General features: G+C 52.4%; 1 protein-coding gene across 1 annotated transcript in view; it reads left to right on the forward strand.

Moving 5' to 3' along the window:
- Nucleotides 1-19972, forward strand: part of COL4A2 (collagen type IV alpha 2 chain) — a 160376-nt gene that overhangs the window by 95887 nt on the left and 44517 nt on the right. The window contains exons 5-13 of the mRNA XM_027557962.1: nucleotides 9326-9460; nucleotides 9543-9587; nucleotides 11740-11856; nucleotides 13347-13418; nucleotides 13755-13790; nucleotides 13894-13956; nucleotides 15682-15717; nucleotides 18439-18480; nucleotides 19273-19371. Of these exons, the coding sequence (XP_027413763.1) occupies nucleotides 9326-9460; nucleotides 9543-9587; nucleotides 11740-11856; nucleotides 13347-13418; nucleotides 13755-13790; nucleotides 13894-13956; nucleotides 15682-15717; nucleotides 18439-18480; nucleotides 19273-19371 (645 nt within the window). The remainder of the gene's footprint in view (nucleotides 1-9325; nucleotides 9461-9542; nucleotides 9588-11739; nucleotides 11857-13346; nucleotides 13419-13754; nucleotides 13791-13893; nucleotides 13957-15681; nucleotides 15718-18438; nucleotides 18481-19272; nucleotides 19372-19972) is intronic.

Consider the following 19972-nt stretch of genomic DNA (forward strand, 5'->3'; position numbering starts at 1 on the left):
AACAATCTGCCTGTCAGTGCAGAAGACTGAAGACAGGTGGGTTTGATCCCTGAATCGGGAAGGTCCCCTGGAGTATTCTTGCCTGGAAAGTTCCATGGACAGAGGAGCTTGATGGGCCACAGTCCGTGGGGCCACAAAGAGTCAGACATGACTCAAATGTCTGACCACAGTGCGTACATGTCAGTCCTCATCTCTCCATTCATCTCTCTCCCCCTTCCCTCCTGGTAACCGTAAGTTTGTTTTCTTTATCGCTGTGAGTCTGTTTGTTTTGTTGATAGGTCCTTTTGCACCGTTTCTCAGATTCCGCGTGTGAGCGACACCACGTGACGCTTGCCCCGTTCAGTGCGACAGCCTCCCGCTCCATCCATGCTGTTGCAAGTGGCATTATTTCACTCTTTTTATGGTTGGATAACGTCTTATAATTCCAGTGACTTCAGAGTTGCCTCTCAGGGCACATGGCACTTTCTAGTCTTGCAGGCACATCCAGGGTGGCCTTGTAGGGTAACTCATGAGAACGTCAGGGCTGCTTGACGATGCTCTGGTTGTTGACGCTGTTTCCAGGCTGTCAGCTGCTGGGCTGGAAAAAGTGTTTCATATGCACGGGAGCCTGACAACCAGCACCCTGAATCAGCTTTTTCCAGACTGTTCCTTGGCCACCATTTCTGCTCCCCTAGGCCTTCAGCTCATCCACACCACCCTCCTCCGTGCCTTCTTGGAGACCTTAGGAAATCCAGAGACTTAGGAAATCCAGTCTGTCTGCTGAGCAAGGATTCGTCTTTGGGCGGATGAAGTGTACTTACTGCTTCAAGCACAGAGGCGGTGAAAGGCTTTTCCAGAAAACCGGCCTTCCCAGCCTGTGCCAAGCAGATCACATCCAGACTATAAAAAGCTCAGCCTCGCGCTGGGCTCAAGCCATTGTGTCTGACTGCCCATGCGCTGCCTATTTTTGGAACTAGGAGCACAGTTTTCAGGCTTGCTGGTCCTGTGGGTGGAGGAAAAAGGGAGGATCCATCTTCCTTCGCTTTAAAATGTGAGTTTCCAAGTCACCTCATCTCAGATAAACTAGCCGACAGCGTCTTCGATCACAGGTGACCGCCTCTGCTTTCGTGGTTTGTGAAAGTCACACACGATGGAGACCGTGACACCTGTGGTGAATCTGGTGCTCCTGACTCGAACTTGGACCTGACGGGCTTCCGCCCCTGCTATCCCACGGGCGTGGGCTGGACAGTCCTAATCCCTGTCAGGGTCGCGCGTGGACAGACCCGCTTCCAGGCAAGGAGAGCTGTCTTGGTTTCCTGAAGTTGGTTCGCTTCCTCGGCACACATCTTAAAAAGCACCTTTCTGGATGTTTCTGTGTATGTTCTTGCTCAGTCGTGTTCAACTCTTCGCAACCCCATGGACTGTCGCCTGCCAGGCTCCTCTGTCCATGGAATTCTCCAGGCAAGAACACTGGAGTGGGTTGCCATTCCCTTCTCCTGGGGACTTTTCCAACCCAGGGAGCAAACTGCAGTCTCCCGCATTGCAGGCAGATTCTTTACCATCTGAGCCACCAGGGAAGCCCGGATGTTTCCAATATATCCTTTTACAAGCATCTTCTTTTCCTCCATTTACCAATGTTATCTGTGTTATCCATTCACCTGTGGGGATGCCACAGAAGAACCGGTCCTGTGCAATCTGCCTGTGGGTCCTGTGCAATCTGCCTGTGAGCCTCGGAAACTGCCTTCTTCATCTCGGCCTTCAGCAGACCCCTTTTTTGTTGTTTCTTTGATTTTAGGTCAAGTTTGTTGAGATGTAATTTTCACGTGATTCTGTGAAAACCGGCAAATTTAACACGCATTTCCATGTAGTGAGCACCGAAGTCGTGACATAAAGCAGGTCTCGGACCCCACAGTTGCTTTGCTGTCGTTGCTTCGTGCCCTTTGCAGTCTGTCCCCTCCCTCCGTCTCCTGACGTAGCATTTGCTTCTCTGCTTCCTGTCTCTAGAACATCTCCTAACCAGGATAATAGCGTAGTATCGCATGAGCAGGACAGACGGAGCTCAGCCTTGTATCTGGATCCTCCCCTGAGGGCAGTGCCTTCGAGACCCCCCTCGCCTTCACGCGCATCAGATGCTGTCTTCCTTTTGTGTTACTCAGCAGCTTTCTGTCTCATGTACGGACCACGGTCTGTTCTTCCACTGAGGACAGTCAGGTTGCTTCCAGTTGTCAGCTGGAAGACGTTGCACCGCTCTGAGCACTTACCTCCAGGGCTTCTGCAAGTGAGTGTTTGGCTTCAGCCCCCCAGGCCTGCGCCCCGACGGCTCTGACGTGCTCTCTGTGCACCCCCAGCAGTACTGGCCTTGCCAGTCTTTGTGTGGGCACGTCAGCCACTCCAGCAGCCACAGTTACACCTTGCTGGTGCTGCTGCTAAGTCACATCAGTCGTGTCTGACTCTGTGCAACCCCGTAGACGGCAGCCCACCAGGCTCCTCTGTCCCTGGGATTCTCCAGGCAAGAACACTGGAGTGGGTTGTCATTGCCTTCTCCAATGCATGAAAGTGAAAAGTGAAAGGGAAGTTGCTCAGTCGTGTCCGACTCTTCGCGACCCCATGGACTGCAGCCCACCAGGCTCCTCCGTCCATGGGATTCTCCAGGCAAGAGTACTGGAGTGGGGTGCCATTGCCTTCTCAGTTACACCTTAGTCTGGATTTAATTTGCTTTTCCCTAATGACCGATGGTGTTGAGCCGCTTGCCTGTTTTCCATGTGCACCTCTTCTGTGATGAAGAGTCTGCTCAGATCTTTCACCCATCTTTCCAGTCCCGTTGTTCGTCTCCTTGCTGCGGGTCTCTGGGAGCCCTGTCTGTATCCCGGATAAAAGTCGTTTATCCTTACTGTTGATTTCTGGGAGCCCTGTCTATATTCCGGATAAAAGCCGTTTATCACGTGTGTCTTGTGAGTGTCTCTCCCAGTGCGTGGCCTGCTGTTTATGTTTCAAACAGAACCTTCTGAAGATCAAATGTTGTCTCTGCTTTCTGTCTCCTATGACTTGTGACTTTCGCGTCTTACGGACACAGCCCTCGCCTGACCCAGAGTCACAGATTCTCTCCTACGCCTTCTAAAGCTGTCGCAGTCCCACCCTTACAGCTGGGTCTGTGTTCCATCTTGTCTATGGAGCAGGTTTCTTTGCATATGGATGTCATTTCCTTCACATCAGCACCACCGTCTGTGAGACAGTCTTGGAGGCCAGCAGCTGTTCCGAGAGGCCGTATCGTCCTTGTTGAGGAACATGTGAAACCTTTCATTTGGGATTTCACCCAGGGTGGGACTGATGTCTTGCTGTATATTGATAAGAATCTAAGGGAAAGGGCGGCAGAGTTAACATCAGTTAAGCCAACTGTCTGTCTGTCTGTCTGTTTTGCCTGGAGTAGGCAGCTGTCCAGTCACCGAGCTACACTCGCTTACTGACAGTTACATGTAACGTCCTGTCCAGTAGTAACCGAGTTACACTCGCTTACTGACAGTTACATGTAACGTCCTGTCCAGTACTAACCATCACATTATCGTCAGCTTGGAATTACTGACAGTTACATGTAACGTCCTGTCCAGTACTAACCATCACATTATCGTCAGCTTGGAATAGGCGTTAATGTCACCCTGCCGGGTGATCAGAAATTGCTCACAAATCCTAACGATCATCCCTAAGAAAGGTGACTGATTCTAAAATTTAGCTGAGCAAAATATTTTCCTGAATCTTAAAAGATGGTCTTTCCCACCTTTGGGGCTGTTTGCCATGTTCTCAGATGTGTGTGAACGGCTCCAAGTGTGAGCTGGGCCTGGGGCCGGAATCCCCCGAAGGTCACAGGTCACTGCATCGGAAGGGCGGGAAGGTGGAGGGCAGGAGGGGCATCAGGGTTTGGGGAGGATGCAGGCGCCTGGAGGGGCACCCGGGGCCCATAAAAGGTGAGTCAGGAAGAGTACCCTTAGGAAGGAGAAGGGATTTCCTACTATTCAGAAGCTGGCATGGAAAGCTGATTCTCGTCCTACCAGGAAAGCACCATGCCGTAGATGAAAAGTCCCGATGTGCAGTGATGCGGGCTGGGCCTCAGAAACGCTCCTCTCCGGCCTTCCTTGATAAATGAAACTCTTTCCTCCCTTACCCAACGCGAGTGCTCAGGTTAATAAACTGGATGGCAGAGGGCACCTCCTTGGGCGTGTTTGCCGGTGAGGCGTGATTTCTCGGAACCTTGACCGAGCATCCGTCTTCCACTTTTATTTCAGAGGCTGAGGTCCTGGAGTTTTCAGCGTGTGCACAGATATATTTTGCCCCTTTTCCCGTAAGTGAGAATTCCAAGTGCATGAAGGCTTAGTCAGCATCTCAGGACATGCCGTACATTCCCTCCAGGGTCATGGTATTTAAGCCGCCTGTGCTCTTTGCCGGCCCAGACTCCAGCTTCCAGAACCAGCCAGGACGACCCACTCCTCCTCCACGATGGTTTCCCAAAGGGAGAGGCCGTAAGCACCCCTCACTTCTAACAGTGCCCAGAGTGTCCCTTCTTGGAATTATCACCAGAGCCTAAGACCGAGACAGTTCAGTTAGAAATAGTCTTCAACACACATAAATATTAGATTTCCCTCTGCCCAGCTCAGGAAGCCTGATCTTGTTTCTGAGGTGCAATCTCGTGCATAAGAGAGTTATTTGAAGATACCTGCCCAGGGAACTCTACTGAATGTCATGTGGCAGCCTGGATGGGAGGAGAGTTTGGGGGAGAATGGATACGTGTGTCTGGCTGAGTCCCTTTGCTGTCTACCGGAAACTATCCCAGCATTGTTAATCAGCTATACCCCAATGCAAAATTAAAAGTTTAAAGATAAAGAGACACCAGCCTTCTCCCACGAGGGGGAGGAGGGCGGGGTCAGGCAGCGGTTTGCAGACTTCACAATGCAAGGAGCCCTCCCGGGATCACGTCAGTGCCACCGCAGGAGGGCTGGGCGGGGCTGAGACTCTGCAGTTCCCTCGAGTTCTCAGGTGATGCGGATGAGGCTCCCCGACCTCTCTTGGAGCAGCAAGGGTGTCATGGAAGATGGGATCCCCCCCAGATCTAAATGCACCCGTCATCCCTAACCCTGACCCCCCCAGAGCCCTGTTACCTCCCCTCTCAAGCGGGGGTGACGCTGACTTCACGCAGTTGTCCTGGGGGTAAAATGAGAGGAACCGTTTGTTGAAAGCTTTCACAGGGCTCCATCCCGGAGGACAGAGGATTTCAAGATCCTCTCGTTTTCGCTTCCCTAGGAGGTGATACATCGACACAAATCAAGTCTTGGGCAGGCAGGGCCAGAGCCCACGGGCTCACGACTCCTTGCCAGGTGTCTGCTAGCTTTTGAGAAGTATTTTGTGGAAATACTTTCATCAAGTATTTTGTGGGAGTGTTAGGAGTTTTAGAAGTTTATGCAAAGACCTTTAAGCTACAGTCCTACCTTTTCTGGGGTACTTTTTATTTTTAACATCATTTATCATGAAAGGAAGAGGTGGAAGTAGCTTTTCCGATCGGGACTTGCCGTCTGAGGCTGGAAGCTGATAAGGATGACGATCAGGACAGAGGGGGGCCCTTTCTGTTACTGGTCCCTCCAGCCGCTCTCTGCAGATACCCCAGGTGCCCCGGGCACAGGCTCCCCTAGGGGGGATCTTACCCCTGATGACCAAAGCACGCACACCCAGGGCTCGGACCCTGACGCGAGTGTGTCCTTTCAGCCCCAGCCTCGCAGGGCGTGCAGTGAAGGGCTGGAACCATCCTGGGGTTCCATCCTGGAGGACGAGAAATAATGCAGATCCCCTCCAGGCTCTTCCTGGCTTTTCCCCATTGCTCTTCAGAATGACACTGGTTCACACCCTCTAGGCTTTATTTTTTTTTAAATAGAAAATAACAATTGACGGCGGGATTGTAGAGAAGTTGAAGATCCTCACACATTCCTCGTAAGAATGTAAAGTGAGCCGGGATCACAGCCTGGCAGCTCCTCAAGCCTTCAGAGTCACCACGGGATACAGCTGGTCCACTCCTAAGTAACAGACCCAAAAGGACTGAACACAGGACTCGAGAGCTGGGTGAGCGTGCTCACACAGTTTATTCATAACAAACTAGCTTATCCACACAGTGGAGTCGTGTTCATCCATAAACGTGAAGTAGTGACCAAAGCTGTGGCGTGGACGAGCCTCAACAACCTTGTATTAAGAGGCCAGACGTGAAAGGTCACGTATCATATGAATGATTCCACTGACGTGAAACACCCAGAGTGGGTAAATCCCGCAGACACCAAAAGCGGAAGGGCGGGTACCAGAGCTGCAGGCGGGGGTGGGATTCTTGGGGGTGATGAAGGCCTTCTGGAATAGATAGAAGAGATGGGCGGAGGACGCTGTGAGTGTACCAGAAGCCGCTTTACAATGGATACTTTTGTGGTTTGGGAATTTCACCTTAATAAAAAGAAAAAAGTGACGGCGTGTTCCAGAAAAGGGAAGACTGGAGTTTTATTCCCAAAGCCAGACTTCCCGTCAGAGATGCCAAGGGTAAGAAGTTTACTGACAATGGGAGGAAAACAAGGCCGTGACGCCATCGGCCCACCATCAAAGGGAGCCAGGAACGGTCAACGAACAGGAGACAAAGGGATGCTTCTCGTTAAGAGGCTTGTACTCCATCTGGGTTAACGTTGGTGCTAGACAGTCATCCTCGGGTAGAGATGTGGTTTATGGACAATAAAAAGTAACGGTGCAAACAGGATCCTTGTGTCCCCAAGGCTGCTCCCTGAGACCACTAACAGACAGAAGCCCCTGAGGGTGACGGGCCTCTCAGGCTTGGAGGCTTGGTCTGTGGTCACAAACAAGACACAGACAAGCATAGCTGAGGAAGAGCCATAAAAATCTGAGTCAAAGCATTTGTGTCCCCAAACCGCCGACAGATGCGGCGTCCCGAAGCCCCGGGCGTCAGACAGGGACGCCACGTGTCCAGGGCCCGGCTGGCCACGCAGTCCTCCTGAGCCTGTCTCACCTTCTCCAGACATTCAAGCACGCCGGCTGCACGGCTCCACGCCATGCTTGCGGTCAGGCTACTCCAGGGGAGCGCCGGCTGGATTCTGCACCGCTTATGGGGCGAGCAGAGAACCCGCCATGTGTGAAACGCTGACCGGCCCCGAGGGGTGCCCGGGCGAGCAGAGAACCCGCCATGTGTGAAACGCTGACCGGCCCCGAGAGGCGCCCAGGCTCCCTGTCATCTGAGGACACAGGGCCCCAAGCCTCAGGGCTCATCTCAGCCGCCAAACTCCATCTTAGTCTCCATCTGCATCCTCCACCCCAAAAAGCCGCTTCCGCGCTTGCCCCACGCCCCGGGCCGGCACCTGCAGGGAGGGGCCATCGCGGGGCGGTGGGCCATCGCAGGCTGCGTCCCCCACGCCCTTCCTCCCCCGCCCATCCCATGTGAACGCCGCGCCGCCAGCTGCGTCTGAAGCCGCTCACTTCCCTCCAGCGCTGTGCAGTGTCAAGGACAGATTATAAACTTCTGCCCGGACAGAAAAACGGCTTAGCGGCACAGTTTATACAAGAAAGGCTTTTTGCAGGCTATAAAAGAGAAGTCTAGAAGTAGTGACTCAGTGCCCCCTCAATCTAAAGATAAGACAGACATTTGAAATGCAAGAGTGAATGAGGCTCAGAGAGAAAGGGCCTGTGGAATGAAGCAACAGCAATCCTTCCTTTAAGAAATCAAGACAGAGATGTTGGGGTTTGGTTTTGTCTTGTTACTTTCTTCATTTTGGGCAAACCTGGGACATTCATTAAAGTAGAACTGTAATGCATAAATTAGTTCTAATAATAAGAGGGCTGGAACCTCTTTTTAATCTTTTCATTTTGATTGTGATAAGATGTACACAGCATAGCTTAACCATTTTTGCGCAGTTTCGTGGCATTAAGCACATTTATGTTTTGTACAGTCATGATCACCATTGTCTGCAGAGCTTTTTCATCTTTCCAAACCGAGAGTCTGTCCCCATTAAACCCTAACTGCCCACTCCCCTCCCCCAGCCCCCGGTCACCTCTCTGGCACTTTCCATCTCTACGAATGTGACTCCTCTAGGGACCCCATGTTAGTGGAATCAGCGTTTGTCCCTGCGTGGCGGGCTCATTTCGCTCAGTATGTGTCCTCAGGGTCCATCCATGCTGTGGCCTGGGTCAGAGTTTCCTGCCCCTTTCAGGTGAAGAGGAGTCCGCTGTTTGGACAGACCGTCGTGCTTAACCGTCATGCATCCATGCGCGCCTCCACCTTTGACAGTTCTGGAAAATGCTGCCACGAACATGGGTGCAGACACGATCTGTCCAAGTCTCTGCTTCCCACCCTTCTGAGTGTGGTCACAGAAGCGGGACAGCTGGGTCGCGGGTGATTCTCTGTTCCGTTTTTGAGGCGCCTCCGTGCCGTTTCCCCAGTGGCCGCTGTTTCCATTCCCTGCAACAGAGCCACTTCTCCAAATTCCTGCCAACACGTAATTGCGTCTTTTCTTTTTTTCAAATCATAGCCATCCTAAGGGATATGCAAGGGCTTCCAAGATGACTCAGTGGTAAAAAATCTGCCTGCCAGCGCAGGAGACATGGGTTTGATCCGTGGGTCGGGAAGTTCCCCAGGAGGAGGAAATGGCAATCCACCCCAGGGATTCTTGCCTGGGAAATCCCATGGACAGGGGAGCCTGGTGGGCTACAGTCTGTGAGGTCGCAAAACGAGTTGGACACGATTTGGCGACGGAGCAGCAGCAGCAGTGCTATGGATGGATGTTTTATGCGTTTCAGACTTTTATTTTTTCTCTGTACACACACACTCGTGTGTGCATTCGGGGTGTGTGTGCACAGGATGAGAGACTGTTAACCACTTAAACATCTGGGGGTCACGTTGATATCTGGGTGCTAGCTGCATCTCCATAGCCATTGTGTGCATTATATGAGGCAGACGATCTCAGGAGTTTGTCTGGCACCTTCGTTTATACTGAAAGGACTTTTTTTTTTTTTTTCAAGTCAGTTGATTATTTCATGCCAACCCAATATTAGCATTTCACAATAACTTCGCTTTAGTACTTGAGGATAATTTTTGTCTCACATTTAGTATTTCCTCCCCTTTGAACTCTGTTACTTTCTCAGCCAGGAATCACTTTGTGGCTCTCGTGGAAGAAGATGGTGATTTACAGAGTGCTCTCTGAAGAGTATAGCTCTTTAAGCATGAAAAGTGTAGTTTCAAAAGCAGCATGATTGGAGACGTTCCAGTAACCATAACCATAACGCGTGGTTATGACTTGTGGACACTGACCGAGTGTTGTTCCCACAGGGCCAGCCAGGGCCGGTGGGCCCCCAGGGGTACACCGGGCCCCCCGGGCTACAGGGCTTCCCAGGACTGCAAGGCCGCAAGGGTGACAAGGGCCAAAGAGGAGCCCCCGGGATCACAGGCCCGAAGGGAGACGTGGTGCGTATGGGACCGTGGGCGCTTCTCTGTGGGGGCGGGGGCAGGTCCTGGCCTGCCTGAAGTCTGTTTGTCTTCTTTACAGGGACCAAGAGGTGTTTCGGGATTCCCTGGTGCCGACGGAATTCCCGTAAGTTTTTCATAAGATTAAAACTGCAAAGCACCGTATACGTGCAAAACAACCCGTTTGTGACGCACAGACACACTTCTAACGTGTGTCCCCTTTCTTGTCTATAACAACACCACCTGTGGGTAAACCCCTGGAACCCACTCATCTCTTGGACAAACTGCCTCCTTTGTAAATGGTCTTCTGGACTTGGCATGGAGGCTACTCTGCTAAAACTGGGGCTCCCAGGACTGGGAGCAGAGGCGACAAGGGGGAAAGGGGAGCCCCCGCTACTGGTAACCAGCTGCAGGCGGCACAGGCGGCCGTGAGGAGCTGGTCTCACAGCGCGCTTGAACTCCAAAACCGCCCGAGTGGAAGGCCGTCCTGCCCAGAGCAGGGACTGCCCTCAAGTCTGTGCAGAGGCTCAGATTCCTGGTAGCAACCGTGCAGAGAGAAGACGAAAGGCATGCTTTGTCCATGAGAAAATCTCAGAATGCAATAAAATGTGTTTTTCTAACCTAGTTTACTTTACTTCTCGTGGCACAAGAAAATAAACAGAGCAGCCTGACTCACAGCCTCCTCCTCGGGCCCGGGGCAGACTTCCCAGGGACGGCTTCCTGCCCATCTCAGCCTCCGGGATACATGTGTTTATCCCACATTCAGACCTGCTCCATCCCTGCGCAGCTGATGTTTAAGGACATCTGCCTCCAGAACTTCACATTCATGCCAATGTCCGTGCCGTGTCAGCGTGCCCATACACGCGTGCACACACGTGCACCACACGTGTTATCTGTCATCATGCTCATACATGCACGCACACACACACACACTCCAGGCACACAAGTGGGGCTGCCCCATTGCAGAAGAAAGGGGGAAGGGTATGAGGGGGCAACAGTCAGAGAACTGCCGCTTTTCCTTAGCTCCACGTTCAAGGAGATTTTTGCAGCAGGAGGCAGAGCTAAAGAAAGGAAGCCCCCCCCACCAAGACGTGAGACCCGCATGGCCATGATCCCTGGTGTCCCCTGGGAGGGGCTCAAACAGACACGTCGGTGACAGCACACAGCTGTGCATGGTTAAGGAAATAACTTGTGCATGAGTCAGAATCTTGAGAAATTGGCAGAGTTGAAGAATTTGCAGATTTCAAGGGTTAAACAAATAACCAGAGCATTTTCTTACCAGCTGCCTCCGATGAGGTTGCCCATTTTTAACCTACTTTTTTTGGCCTCTTGGGATTGTCCCTCGCTGTGCTCTTCTGGAAGCAGAAGGCTGAGCTTTAGATGGACTGACCTTGTGGAAACGTACTGTAACTGATGGGTGGCGTGTTTCCGCTGGTTTTTTCCACTTCGTGCTCATTTAATGTCAGAAGCAAATATTTCTCAAACTAGGGAGGGAATCATCACCTGGAGGGGTGATCATGGTAAACAGATACCTGGTCATTTTCTCTGGAACGTCAGGGCTGCTAAACTCAGTCTCCTCGATGCCGAATCCGAGAGACGCTCACAGCAAGTTAACGTAAACCCCGCTGCTGTATCTGAGCACCTGACGAACACAGGTTTGAGGGACCCGGTACTTTTTGCTGCCGAGAATCATTTACAGCCTGTTGCCACTGGCTGTCTATTTTACATGTGGTAATGTGTGCGTTTCCCTGCTTCTCTCAGGGAGCTCGGACCGGTGCTCAGAGACAGCCTGGAGGGGTGGGGTGGGGTGGGAGGGCGGAGGGGGGTTCCAGAGGGAGGGGACATATATGCCTGTGGCTGATTCGTGTTGATGTATGGCAGAAAACCAACGCAATATTTACAGCAATTATCCTTCAATTAAAAATAAATAAATTTTAAAAAAGAAGTCATAAGCAAAGTTGATGTGCAGTAAAATCTAAGAGCTGTATCACCCAGAAATAGACCTGCTTGGATGTTGAACACAAGATGGACATTTAGCTCAATAGAATTGAAATTTTCCTTTGAAGGACAAGCTCAAATTAAGATCGGGTTGGCATGCAATTTCAAATGTCTCAGATCCAGTCTAGGGGAGTCAGGAAGGCCGAGAGCAGACCGCTAATTCAGGAGGAGATGAGGAGCTTGGAGGCATCTCTTCTGAGAAGGGTTGAAGCTGCCTCATCCCAGTTACATGAAACCTAAGCCCCTGGGGGCTGGAGGCCCAATGGCTTGTCTATTTCCAGGGCCATCCCGGGCAAGGCGGACCCAGAGGACCTCCTGGGTATGACGGCTGCAACGGGACCGTGGGCGACTCGGGCTACGCAGGACCCCCGGGCCCTGGCGGCTTCCTCGGGCCCCGCGTGAGTACGGGCGGCAGCGCTCAGTCTGCTCCGCTGGTCGCTCCAGAGTCTGGGTGGTGGAAACGCAGGAAAGGTCTCGCTTTTGGGAGGGCCCGCCGAGGACCCCCTTGAGAAACTGCCTTAGGGAAGGTCTCTCCGGAGGGCGGGCTGCCTCCTGCTTGCAGGATGGTGTTGGGGGTGGGGGAGCAGGCACGTGCCGAGACCACCTTTCCACCCCAGAAACGGTGGCTGCCCACCCTCGGTTAGCAGTCAGGATGGAGCACACCTCCGCTGCTGAGGTTTCTTGCCAACATCTAGGCGTGCTGGACTCAGAGAGCTCCATTTCCCCTTTGTCCTTTGCCTGTTAAGTAGAAGGTAATGGGTTTGTCTCCCAAGCATACCATCACTTCCTCCCATTCAAATAGCAAGAATAATAGTGGAATCGTGGAACTAAAATTTTGAAAAGCTTAAACCTTGAACGGACTTCTCTATTAGTCATCATTTTATTAGATTCTAACATCCTTTGTGACATGAAAAAACAGTTTTGTTCTCCAGGATATACAAGGTAGACTTTACTTTTCTTAATGGAAGAACTTTCACATAATGATCTATTTCATGACCTCATTTATTTTTTAGGTTCTGTGCAAACAATCTTTTTTGATAATATGTTGCTACCTTATAGCAATATATTCCAAATTCAGGATTAAACTAACACTTTTTGGCAAAACTTTTTACTTAAAAAGCATTTTAAGGTGAGGGAAGGGCAGCATTAACAATCTTCATTGCATTTCCCTGTAGCTGACCGATTTCTGGTTATCTTCACACCTCTGCCCTCCAGCTCCCCATTTGCCGGCTGTTTCTTTTCCACGTGATTCAACTTATCAATAAGCTACACTCTGCTCTATTCTAATATCATAGCTTTCATTATCAATAAATGTATCAGGCACTTTAAAATGCAGGTTTTATATGTAGATACTAAAAGGCCTGTGTGCTTCTGTACCTGTGTGTCATGTACTGGGCTGGCCAAGAAGTTCATTCAGATGCCACGGAAAGCCCAAACCAACTTTTTGGCCAACGCAGTATACTCGACACAATCCCATTTTTCACGGATGACCCAGAATCTCTGCCACAAATAGTACTGCGGAGCGTATGTGTCGATATTTCAGTACGCGAATGCAAAGAAGACACAGAATAGTATCATGACAAAGAAAAGGGACAGTTTGGGAGAGGAAAGTATTCGTTTGCTGAACCTTTACTTGGGTTTCTGAACATTAAATCTTGTTGAATATTTCTCTTTTAACTTTAAGAAAGATGCTGTTGGGTAAATATGAAAGTAAAAGTCTCACCTCACGGTTAAGGTAGAGTTGGATGTTCAGAATAGTCTCGTTTGGCCATAAGAACAGCTGGACATCGCCCACGAACGGGGGCAGGCAGTGACTCCCATCATGTCACTGCGCTGAGTGTAACGGACCGTTGCTGTTTTTCTTTCTATGCCGCATGTGCGCATTCAGGGGCCCCAAGGACCGAAAGGGCAGAAAGGCGAGCCCTACGCTCTGTCCTCAGAGGACCGCGACAAATACAGGGTAAGTCTGCAGGGACGGGGCATGACCGAGCCCCGCGTACACTCCCCATTAAGAGTGACCTCTGAGTCGAGCGGGGGGACGCACAGTGTCCACAAGCCAGAATCTCCACTGATTTCAAGGTCCTCTCGCTGGCCGCCACGCTGTCGGCCGTCTTACACTAAGTGCGGGCCGCCCTCCTCAAACTCACGGCAGTGCGGCTGTCTACGTACCTGACATCACCGAGTCCTTAGACAGCCGGTGTGTTTTATATGCTTATTTCCAACACTGAAGTAAAGTGCAACCAAGTCCACAGAGTCTTAAAAGCTGAAACTCTTCAAACTCTTTCTTCTCCATTAGGGGGAACCTGGAGAGCCGGGACTGGTCGGCTTGCAGGTAAGCATTGCTTTTGTTAGAGAAGAGACCGGGCAGAACCTGAAGGGCTCCGGGCTCCACCCCTCCTGCCTCCCTAACCGCCTTCTCCGTTGCCTGTCCGTAGGGGCCTCCCGGCCGCCCTGGGCCCGTGGGACAGATGGGTCCGGTTGGAGCCCCAGGAAGACCGGTAAGTTCCAGGCTCACGTGCTCGCCCTCGTGGGTGTGGAACATCCTCTGAGACGCAGGCAGTGCGGATGCTGGCGGAGGCCTCACAGCGTGCCTGACGCACGTGGTCGCCAAGACCACCCAGGCCGTCCCTTGTCCCCGCTGCCGCCATCAAGGTTGAGAGTGAAGACTCAACGCCAGCTAGGTCAGATTTTGGCCTAGCACTGGTCTGGAGCCCTTCCAGTCAGGCACACGCTCTCCCAGCCCCACAGCTGACCAGCTGACAGGGACCCGTCATCCCGAGCAAAGCAGACCAGTGTCCCGCGGGTCCATAGGGAGGAAATGGGGTCTGCTGGCGAGGCCTCAGAGCAGGGGTAAGGCAGCTGGGCACAGCCACCGTGACAGGTGAGACGCCGGACATCAGTTAACCAAGTGACCCTCGGGCCCCACCTGAGTGGCGGTCTACAGGTGTCCCCTCCTCCTGCAAGTCTAATCAGGAGTAAGGCTTGGCAGCCAAACCCCTGGCTGGAGGAGGGCCTGCCCAAGGAAGGAGAGTCCCCAGGCCTGGCCACTGCGGATCCTTCCCGCTGCACAGAGACCGAGAGGTGGACAGGCTCCTGCAAAGCGCCCGACTCTCTCCTAGTCCACGTTTTTTATTAATAAGACAATCAGGCCTTAAGTTACTCAGGGAGAGCTTGTGGCTGCAGGGGAGAGAGTCCTTCTCAGAGAACACCGTGCCCCGAGATTGAGGTGGCCGTGGACGGGGGCCGTGGGACCCGCGGAGAGGCAGCGGACACGTGTGTCTGAGGGCAGGTCCGTCACACCAGCAGCTGGGGTGGGAGTGCTCATTCGCTTCCCTCAGACCACGGATAATAGTCGCAACAATCGATCAGTCTCTACGGAGCACAGTTCCCCGGGGCCGTGCTGGTCGTTTTCCCCAGCAGCCCTCCAGCCTTGAGATTTGGCCGAAGGGAAGGAGACAGGCTCGTGTTTCAAGGTGCTCTCAGCCCTTGTACACACACAGCCACCCGTTTACAGAACGCGGGCCTCGGGGCGGGGGGTCCCCTGCTTTACACACACAGTTCCGGGAAATAAACAGCAGGGTGCTCCCCGCCTCCCCGAGCTGAGGTGCCGGCCTCCGGGTCTTCACACGAACCACTGAGGCCTCCCATGGCCCCCTGCCCCCCACCTGTTCTACATCAACACGCCTGGCTCTTCTAAGGCATGTGTAAAGCTTCCACCCTCAGTGGCGTTGGCGGGGACTGCTCCGCAGGAGCACGAGGTGATCCTGGCGGGCGGATTCCCAGCCCTGCCGAGGGGCCGGCTGTAGATTAACTCTGTGCGTGCTTGCCTGCCAGCCCAGCAGCGGGAAGTGCGAGATGGTGCCCGGTAGGGGGATGCATGGGAGGCCAGCAGGGGCCGTCTCTGGAGGAATGGGCCCGGGGCCTCGTGGAGGGAGCAGAGCCAGCGTGAGCAGGACCCGGGTCAGGTCAAAAGCCTGAGCTCAGAAAGGCAAACCAGGAGCAGCTGTGCCCGGGCAGCCGCAGACCCTGAGAACCGGGCCCAACCCCCCGTCCTCCACCCTCCAGCCCCGCGTCCCCGCCGAGACGAATGTGCCAGAAGGCTCTTCACAACCTCCACGGTGTGCTGAACACACAGTGGACAGCTTTCCCAGGGCTCCCGAGCAGATGCCATCTGGGTCCTGGGATAAAGGAAACAGCTGACAGATTTCTTTGTGTTTGTGCAGGGACCACCTGGACCCCCTGGACCCAAAGGACAGCCAGTAAGTTACTGGAGACGCGGTGGGTGAGGGAGGGAACCGGGGCCTCGCATGTTTCTGTGTCTCCTTCTTGACCATGGAACTACCTGGCTGACAAGTACGTCGTTTGTCTCATGAGGAGGACTGTATATAGAGTTATAAGACAAGGCTCTAAACTCCAAGAATAAATCCATGCATGAAGTCATTAAGTAAGTGGATGCGTGGAATGACTTCTTGTCTGCAAATCACACAGCATTCCTGTGGCCGCATGAAAGTCCAGCTGGGAATGTGTGATTAGAAATGTACGTCGGGGACAACCCCTGCTTACCCATAACGTGCTCTCTCACGAACAGGGCAAGACAGAGCTGGAGTGGTGCGGGGAGCTGGGGGCCTTCTTCCTACCTGGGTGCAGGTGGGCCCTCCCAGAGCGTGCTGTCAGCCTCTGGGGGTGTATCCAGGGAGCTTCAAGCCAGGCTCTGGCCCAACATTGTCCTCTTTCCATCAGAGAAAGACGATTCAGTGGGCTGCCCCAACACCCTCCTCTTTCAAGCCAGGCTCTGGCCCAACACCCTCCTCTTTCAAGCCAGGCTCTGGCCCAACACCCTCCTCTTTCCATCAGAGAAAGACGGTTCAGTGGGCTGCCCCAACACCCTCCTCTTTCCATCAGAGAAAGATGGTTCAGTGGGCTGCCCCAACACCCTCCTCTTTCCATCAGAGAAAGACGGTTCAGTGGGCTGCCCCAACACCCTCCTCTTTCCATCAGAGAAAGACGGTTCAGTGGGCTGCCCCAACACCCTCCTCTTTCCATCAGAGAAAGACGGTTCAGTGGGCTGGTGCACCACAAAGTTGGTGGCCTGTCGGGAACGTGGGCAGAATTTGGGTTTGAGGTGACCTGGGAAAGTTAAACAAATGTCCAGGACAAGCCGTAGGAGGCTGGCGAGGGATGTATTTGGTCAAATCCCGACATGAGTCAGAAATACTGGGCTACCGTTAGGAACATTTCAGAACCACTCCATGGCCTGTGTAAAGCCAAGGACGCCTCCCCAGCCCGCCCATTCCCAGGCCTGACCCACAGAAACCCCATCTCCCTGCCGCCTGGAGACCTCAGCTGTCACCACCCCGACCCCAGCTCCCATCATCTCTGACTCAGCTTCCGGCTGCGGCTGGAGCTCGTTAAGGCTTCTGCCCACCCGCCCCCACCCCCCACCCGGCTCCCCGCTGTCCCGCCACCCAGGGCGGGCTGGGAACGGCCCAGAGCCAAGAGACGCAGATGTAGGATGGGACGGGGAGCCCCAGGGTCGCCTCAGATCCCCACTTGGCTGCAGCACAAACAGCCCCAGGCCTCCAGCAGGTCACTTCCTGGTGCCCTGGACACCGGCTCGCGAGGCAGGGAGATGTCGGGGTCCCAAGCAGATCTCATTCTCATCTGGCCTGGCTGCATTTCTGTGCTTTGATTTCAGCTCCCCAGCCAGGTGGGAAGGAAGCAAAGAGAAAGCAAAAATTAGTGAAAGGCTTTGTTTCTATTTGTGGAAACTCGGGGCATCAGAGGCAGGGGGCTGTGTGGTGTGGAGATTGGGTGGGCCCCACGGGATCCTGCATCTCGGCGGGGACAGGAGCCCCGGGAGGGCAGCAGAGCCGTGGGCAGTCAGGGGACATGGGCCTTCCTGAGCTGCACGTGGTTTGTCCCGTGGCCCACCTGGCGGGCGGTCAGCCCTCCCACCCACGCGTGGACGCTCCTCTCATGAAACCGTCAAATACACGCCGGGGCGCCTTCCCGGTCTGCCTCTGAAGCAGAACGGATGATGAAAAGTTTGGCTAAACCCAAAGAACACCATCATTAAGAGAGTTAGGACATCTTCCTGTGAAATTTAGGATTGTTTTACCAAAATGAGAAAGCCTGAGGCAGAGGAGAGTATGAATCACGGTCCTCAGATTGGGATCCCAGGCAGGAAACGGCTATGTTCCGAGCCCAGAGGGGCCAGAACCCAAGGAGACGCTCTGAGACCCGACCTGTAGAGTCGGAAGGCCTGGGATCAGACCTGAGCTCCATGACCTGTTCGCCGTGAGGCTTCGGTCCAAGGAGATGACAGTCTCCCCCTCGGTGATGTCCACACCCTGTGGTCCAGGGGACTGAGGGAGAGTTAGCAGTGAGTTAGCAGGGGCCCTGGACTGTCAAAGCCCAGGGCCGCAAGGAGGGAGTCACTAACAGTCAGCTTCTTGGTCATCAGGATTTGAGCAGTAAAATATACCGGCAATCTGAAGCAAGTTGCAGCGTGTCCCCAGGGGTGACAGAGCAGCTGTTCTTAGCCCAGGTTTTCAGGTTTTGCTTAAAGTGTAAAATACAAATTCCTTAAAAGCAGAGCTTTACTAAAACACTAGTATATCATTTTTATGAACCCACAATTTTTGTCACTTAAGGTTTAGTTTTAGTGAACACTCAAAGCGCAACGTGAGGGGCCACTTCCTGCAACTCGTACAGCGTCTCGATTTGCTCCCGTTCATTTTATGGGATATCTGGACTCAGACTTGCATTACACCGTTTATATACGGAATTAGCAAAAGAAAAGACGTTTCTTTTCCTTTTGTGTTAATTCGCTCCTGGGAGCTGAAGCCAGAATATTAGGAAGGATAGTTGTCCAGTGACGTTGCAAATACACAGATGTTAGATTTCTTTTTCTAAAAAAAGACAATTTCATTTCACTGTGATTATTGACTTTAAACTTACAGAAGCCATCTGTCTTTCAGGGCAACAGAGGACTTGGTTTTTATGGAGAAAAAGGTGAAAAGGTAAAGGAAACTTACTAGATTGAATTAGGAAATACTGATGGCTCATTCTGATGTCTTCGTTTTATGCTGTTATCCTGAGGTGCTCTGCAAATACCCCGTTTGAAAGGAAACAATCATTGTCAAGTGTCAGGTTACCAGACAGGCTCCAGTGGTGGTTAGAATCTGCAAGACAGGGCTCTTCCAGACCCAGGGAATGAATTGCGCCTCTGTCGTCTCCTGCATCGGCAGGTGGATTCTTTATTTCTAGTGCCACCTGGGACGCCCGTTCTGATTTATGTCTTGGGCACCAGTCTTAGAAAGCAGTAGCATAAAACACAGCAGTAACCACCAAAACATTCGGCGCACAGGCCGAATGACTTCCTTGTACAGAAACTCATCGTAAGGAGATAATTCCACTGAAGCAAATGCAACCGCAAATTGTGACCAAGCTAAACAGCTTATGTGCCTAAATTCTAAATGATTGTTAATGCAAGTGGAAATCAAGTGATCTTACCTTACTGTTACTTTATTCTATGTGATCTTTTTACGTTTTTAAAACGTTTCACGTTGGGGTACAGCCAATTAGCAGTGTTGTGACTCAGCCGTACATGTACATGCATCCATTCTCCCCAAAACCCCCTGCCATCCAGGCTTATATACGATTTTTATCTTATGATTGTAAACTATTAAAATTGATGTACGTGTGATAATACGCAAAGACAGAAACAGCAGTTTGCGGTGGGATCGTGCTTTTATTCAACCTCGGTCGTGTCCTTCAGTCTAAAGACAATCGCTTTGCTAAACCGTTCACAGGGCGACATGGGACTGCAGGGGCCCGGCGGGATTCCACCGGACAACGGTTACGTCGAGAAGCCCACGCCGCAGTACGAGCTTCTCCCAGAGCAGTATAAGGTAAAGGGGCTGCAGCAAGACTGACGCGCTCCCATTTGAACTAACAGGAGGAGGAGAAAAAGATGTGGCTTTCTTTGGTCTTATTCAAACAGTCACATTCAAAGTGGAAATGCCCTCCCCACCGAATTAGCAAATTACGTGTTTGAAAGCACTGACCACAGTCGCAGGCGTCTCAGTATCATTGCTCGTAATCATGATGAATTGGAACCAACACGTGGATCCATTTAAGAATCAGCTCCGTCTTCAGTCTCTAGTGTAGACGTAGCCAGTGGTCGCGGCACAGCTCCCTGCCAGGACATGGAGCTGTGTGAGCAAAAGAAAGCCTACATTTTGCTGACATGGAGCGTCCCTGTGGGCTTCTTGGGTCAAAGTCAGATTTCTGACTCTTGTAGTTTCTGTTAATGTTTTGTTTGATTAAAAGCATCCTCTTAGAGTCTAAATAAAAATTAACACCCTTCTCTATCACTCATTCACTCAGACAGACCGTTCACCCGTCCTAAGCCTTCTGGTTCCCTTGTGCTTAATAAAGACCGAAGCACTGACCTGGTAGAATACTGACCTCGTAGGGCGGCAGGGTGGTGGCCGGCATGAGACGCACCAT

The sequence above is a fragment of the Bos indicus x Bos taurus genome, chromosome 12, assembly GCF_003369695.1.
Source record: "Bos indicus x Bos taurus breed Angus x Brahman F1 hybrid chromosome 12, Bos_hybrid_MaternalHap_v2.0, whole genome shotgun sequence".
Lineage (NCBI taxonomy): Eukaryota > Metazoa > Chordata > Mammalia > Artiodactyla > Bovidae > Bos > Bos indicus x Bos taurus.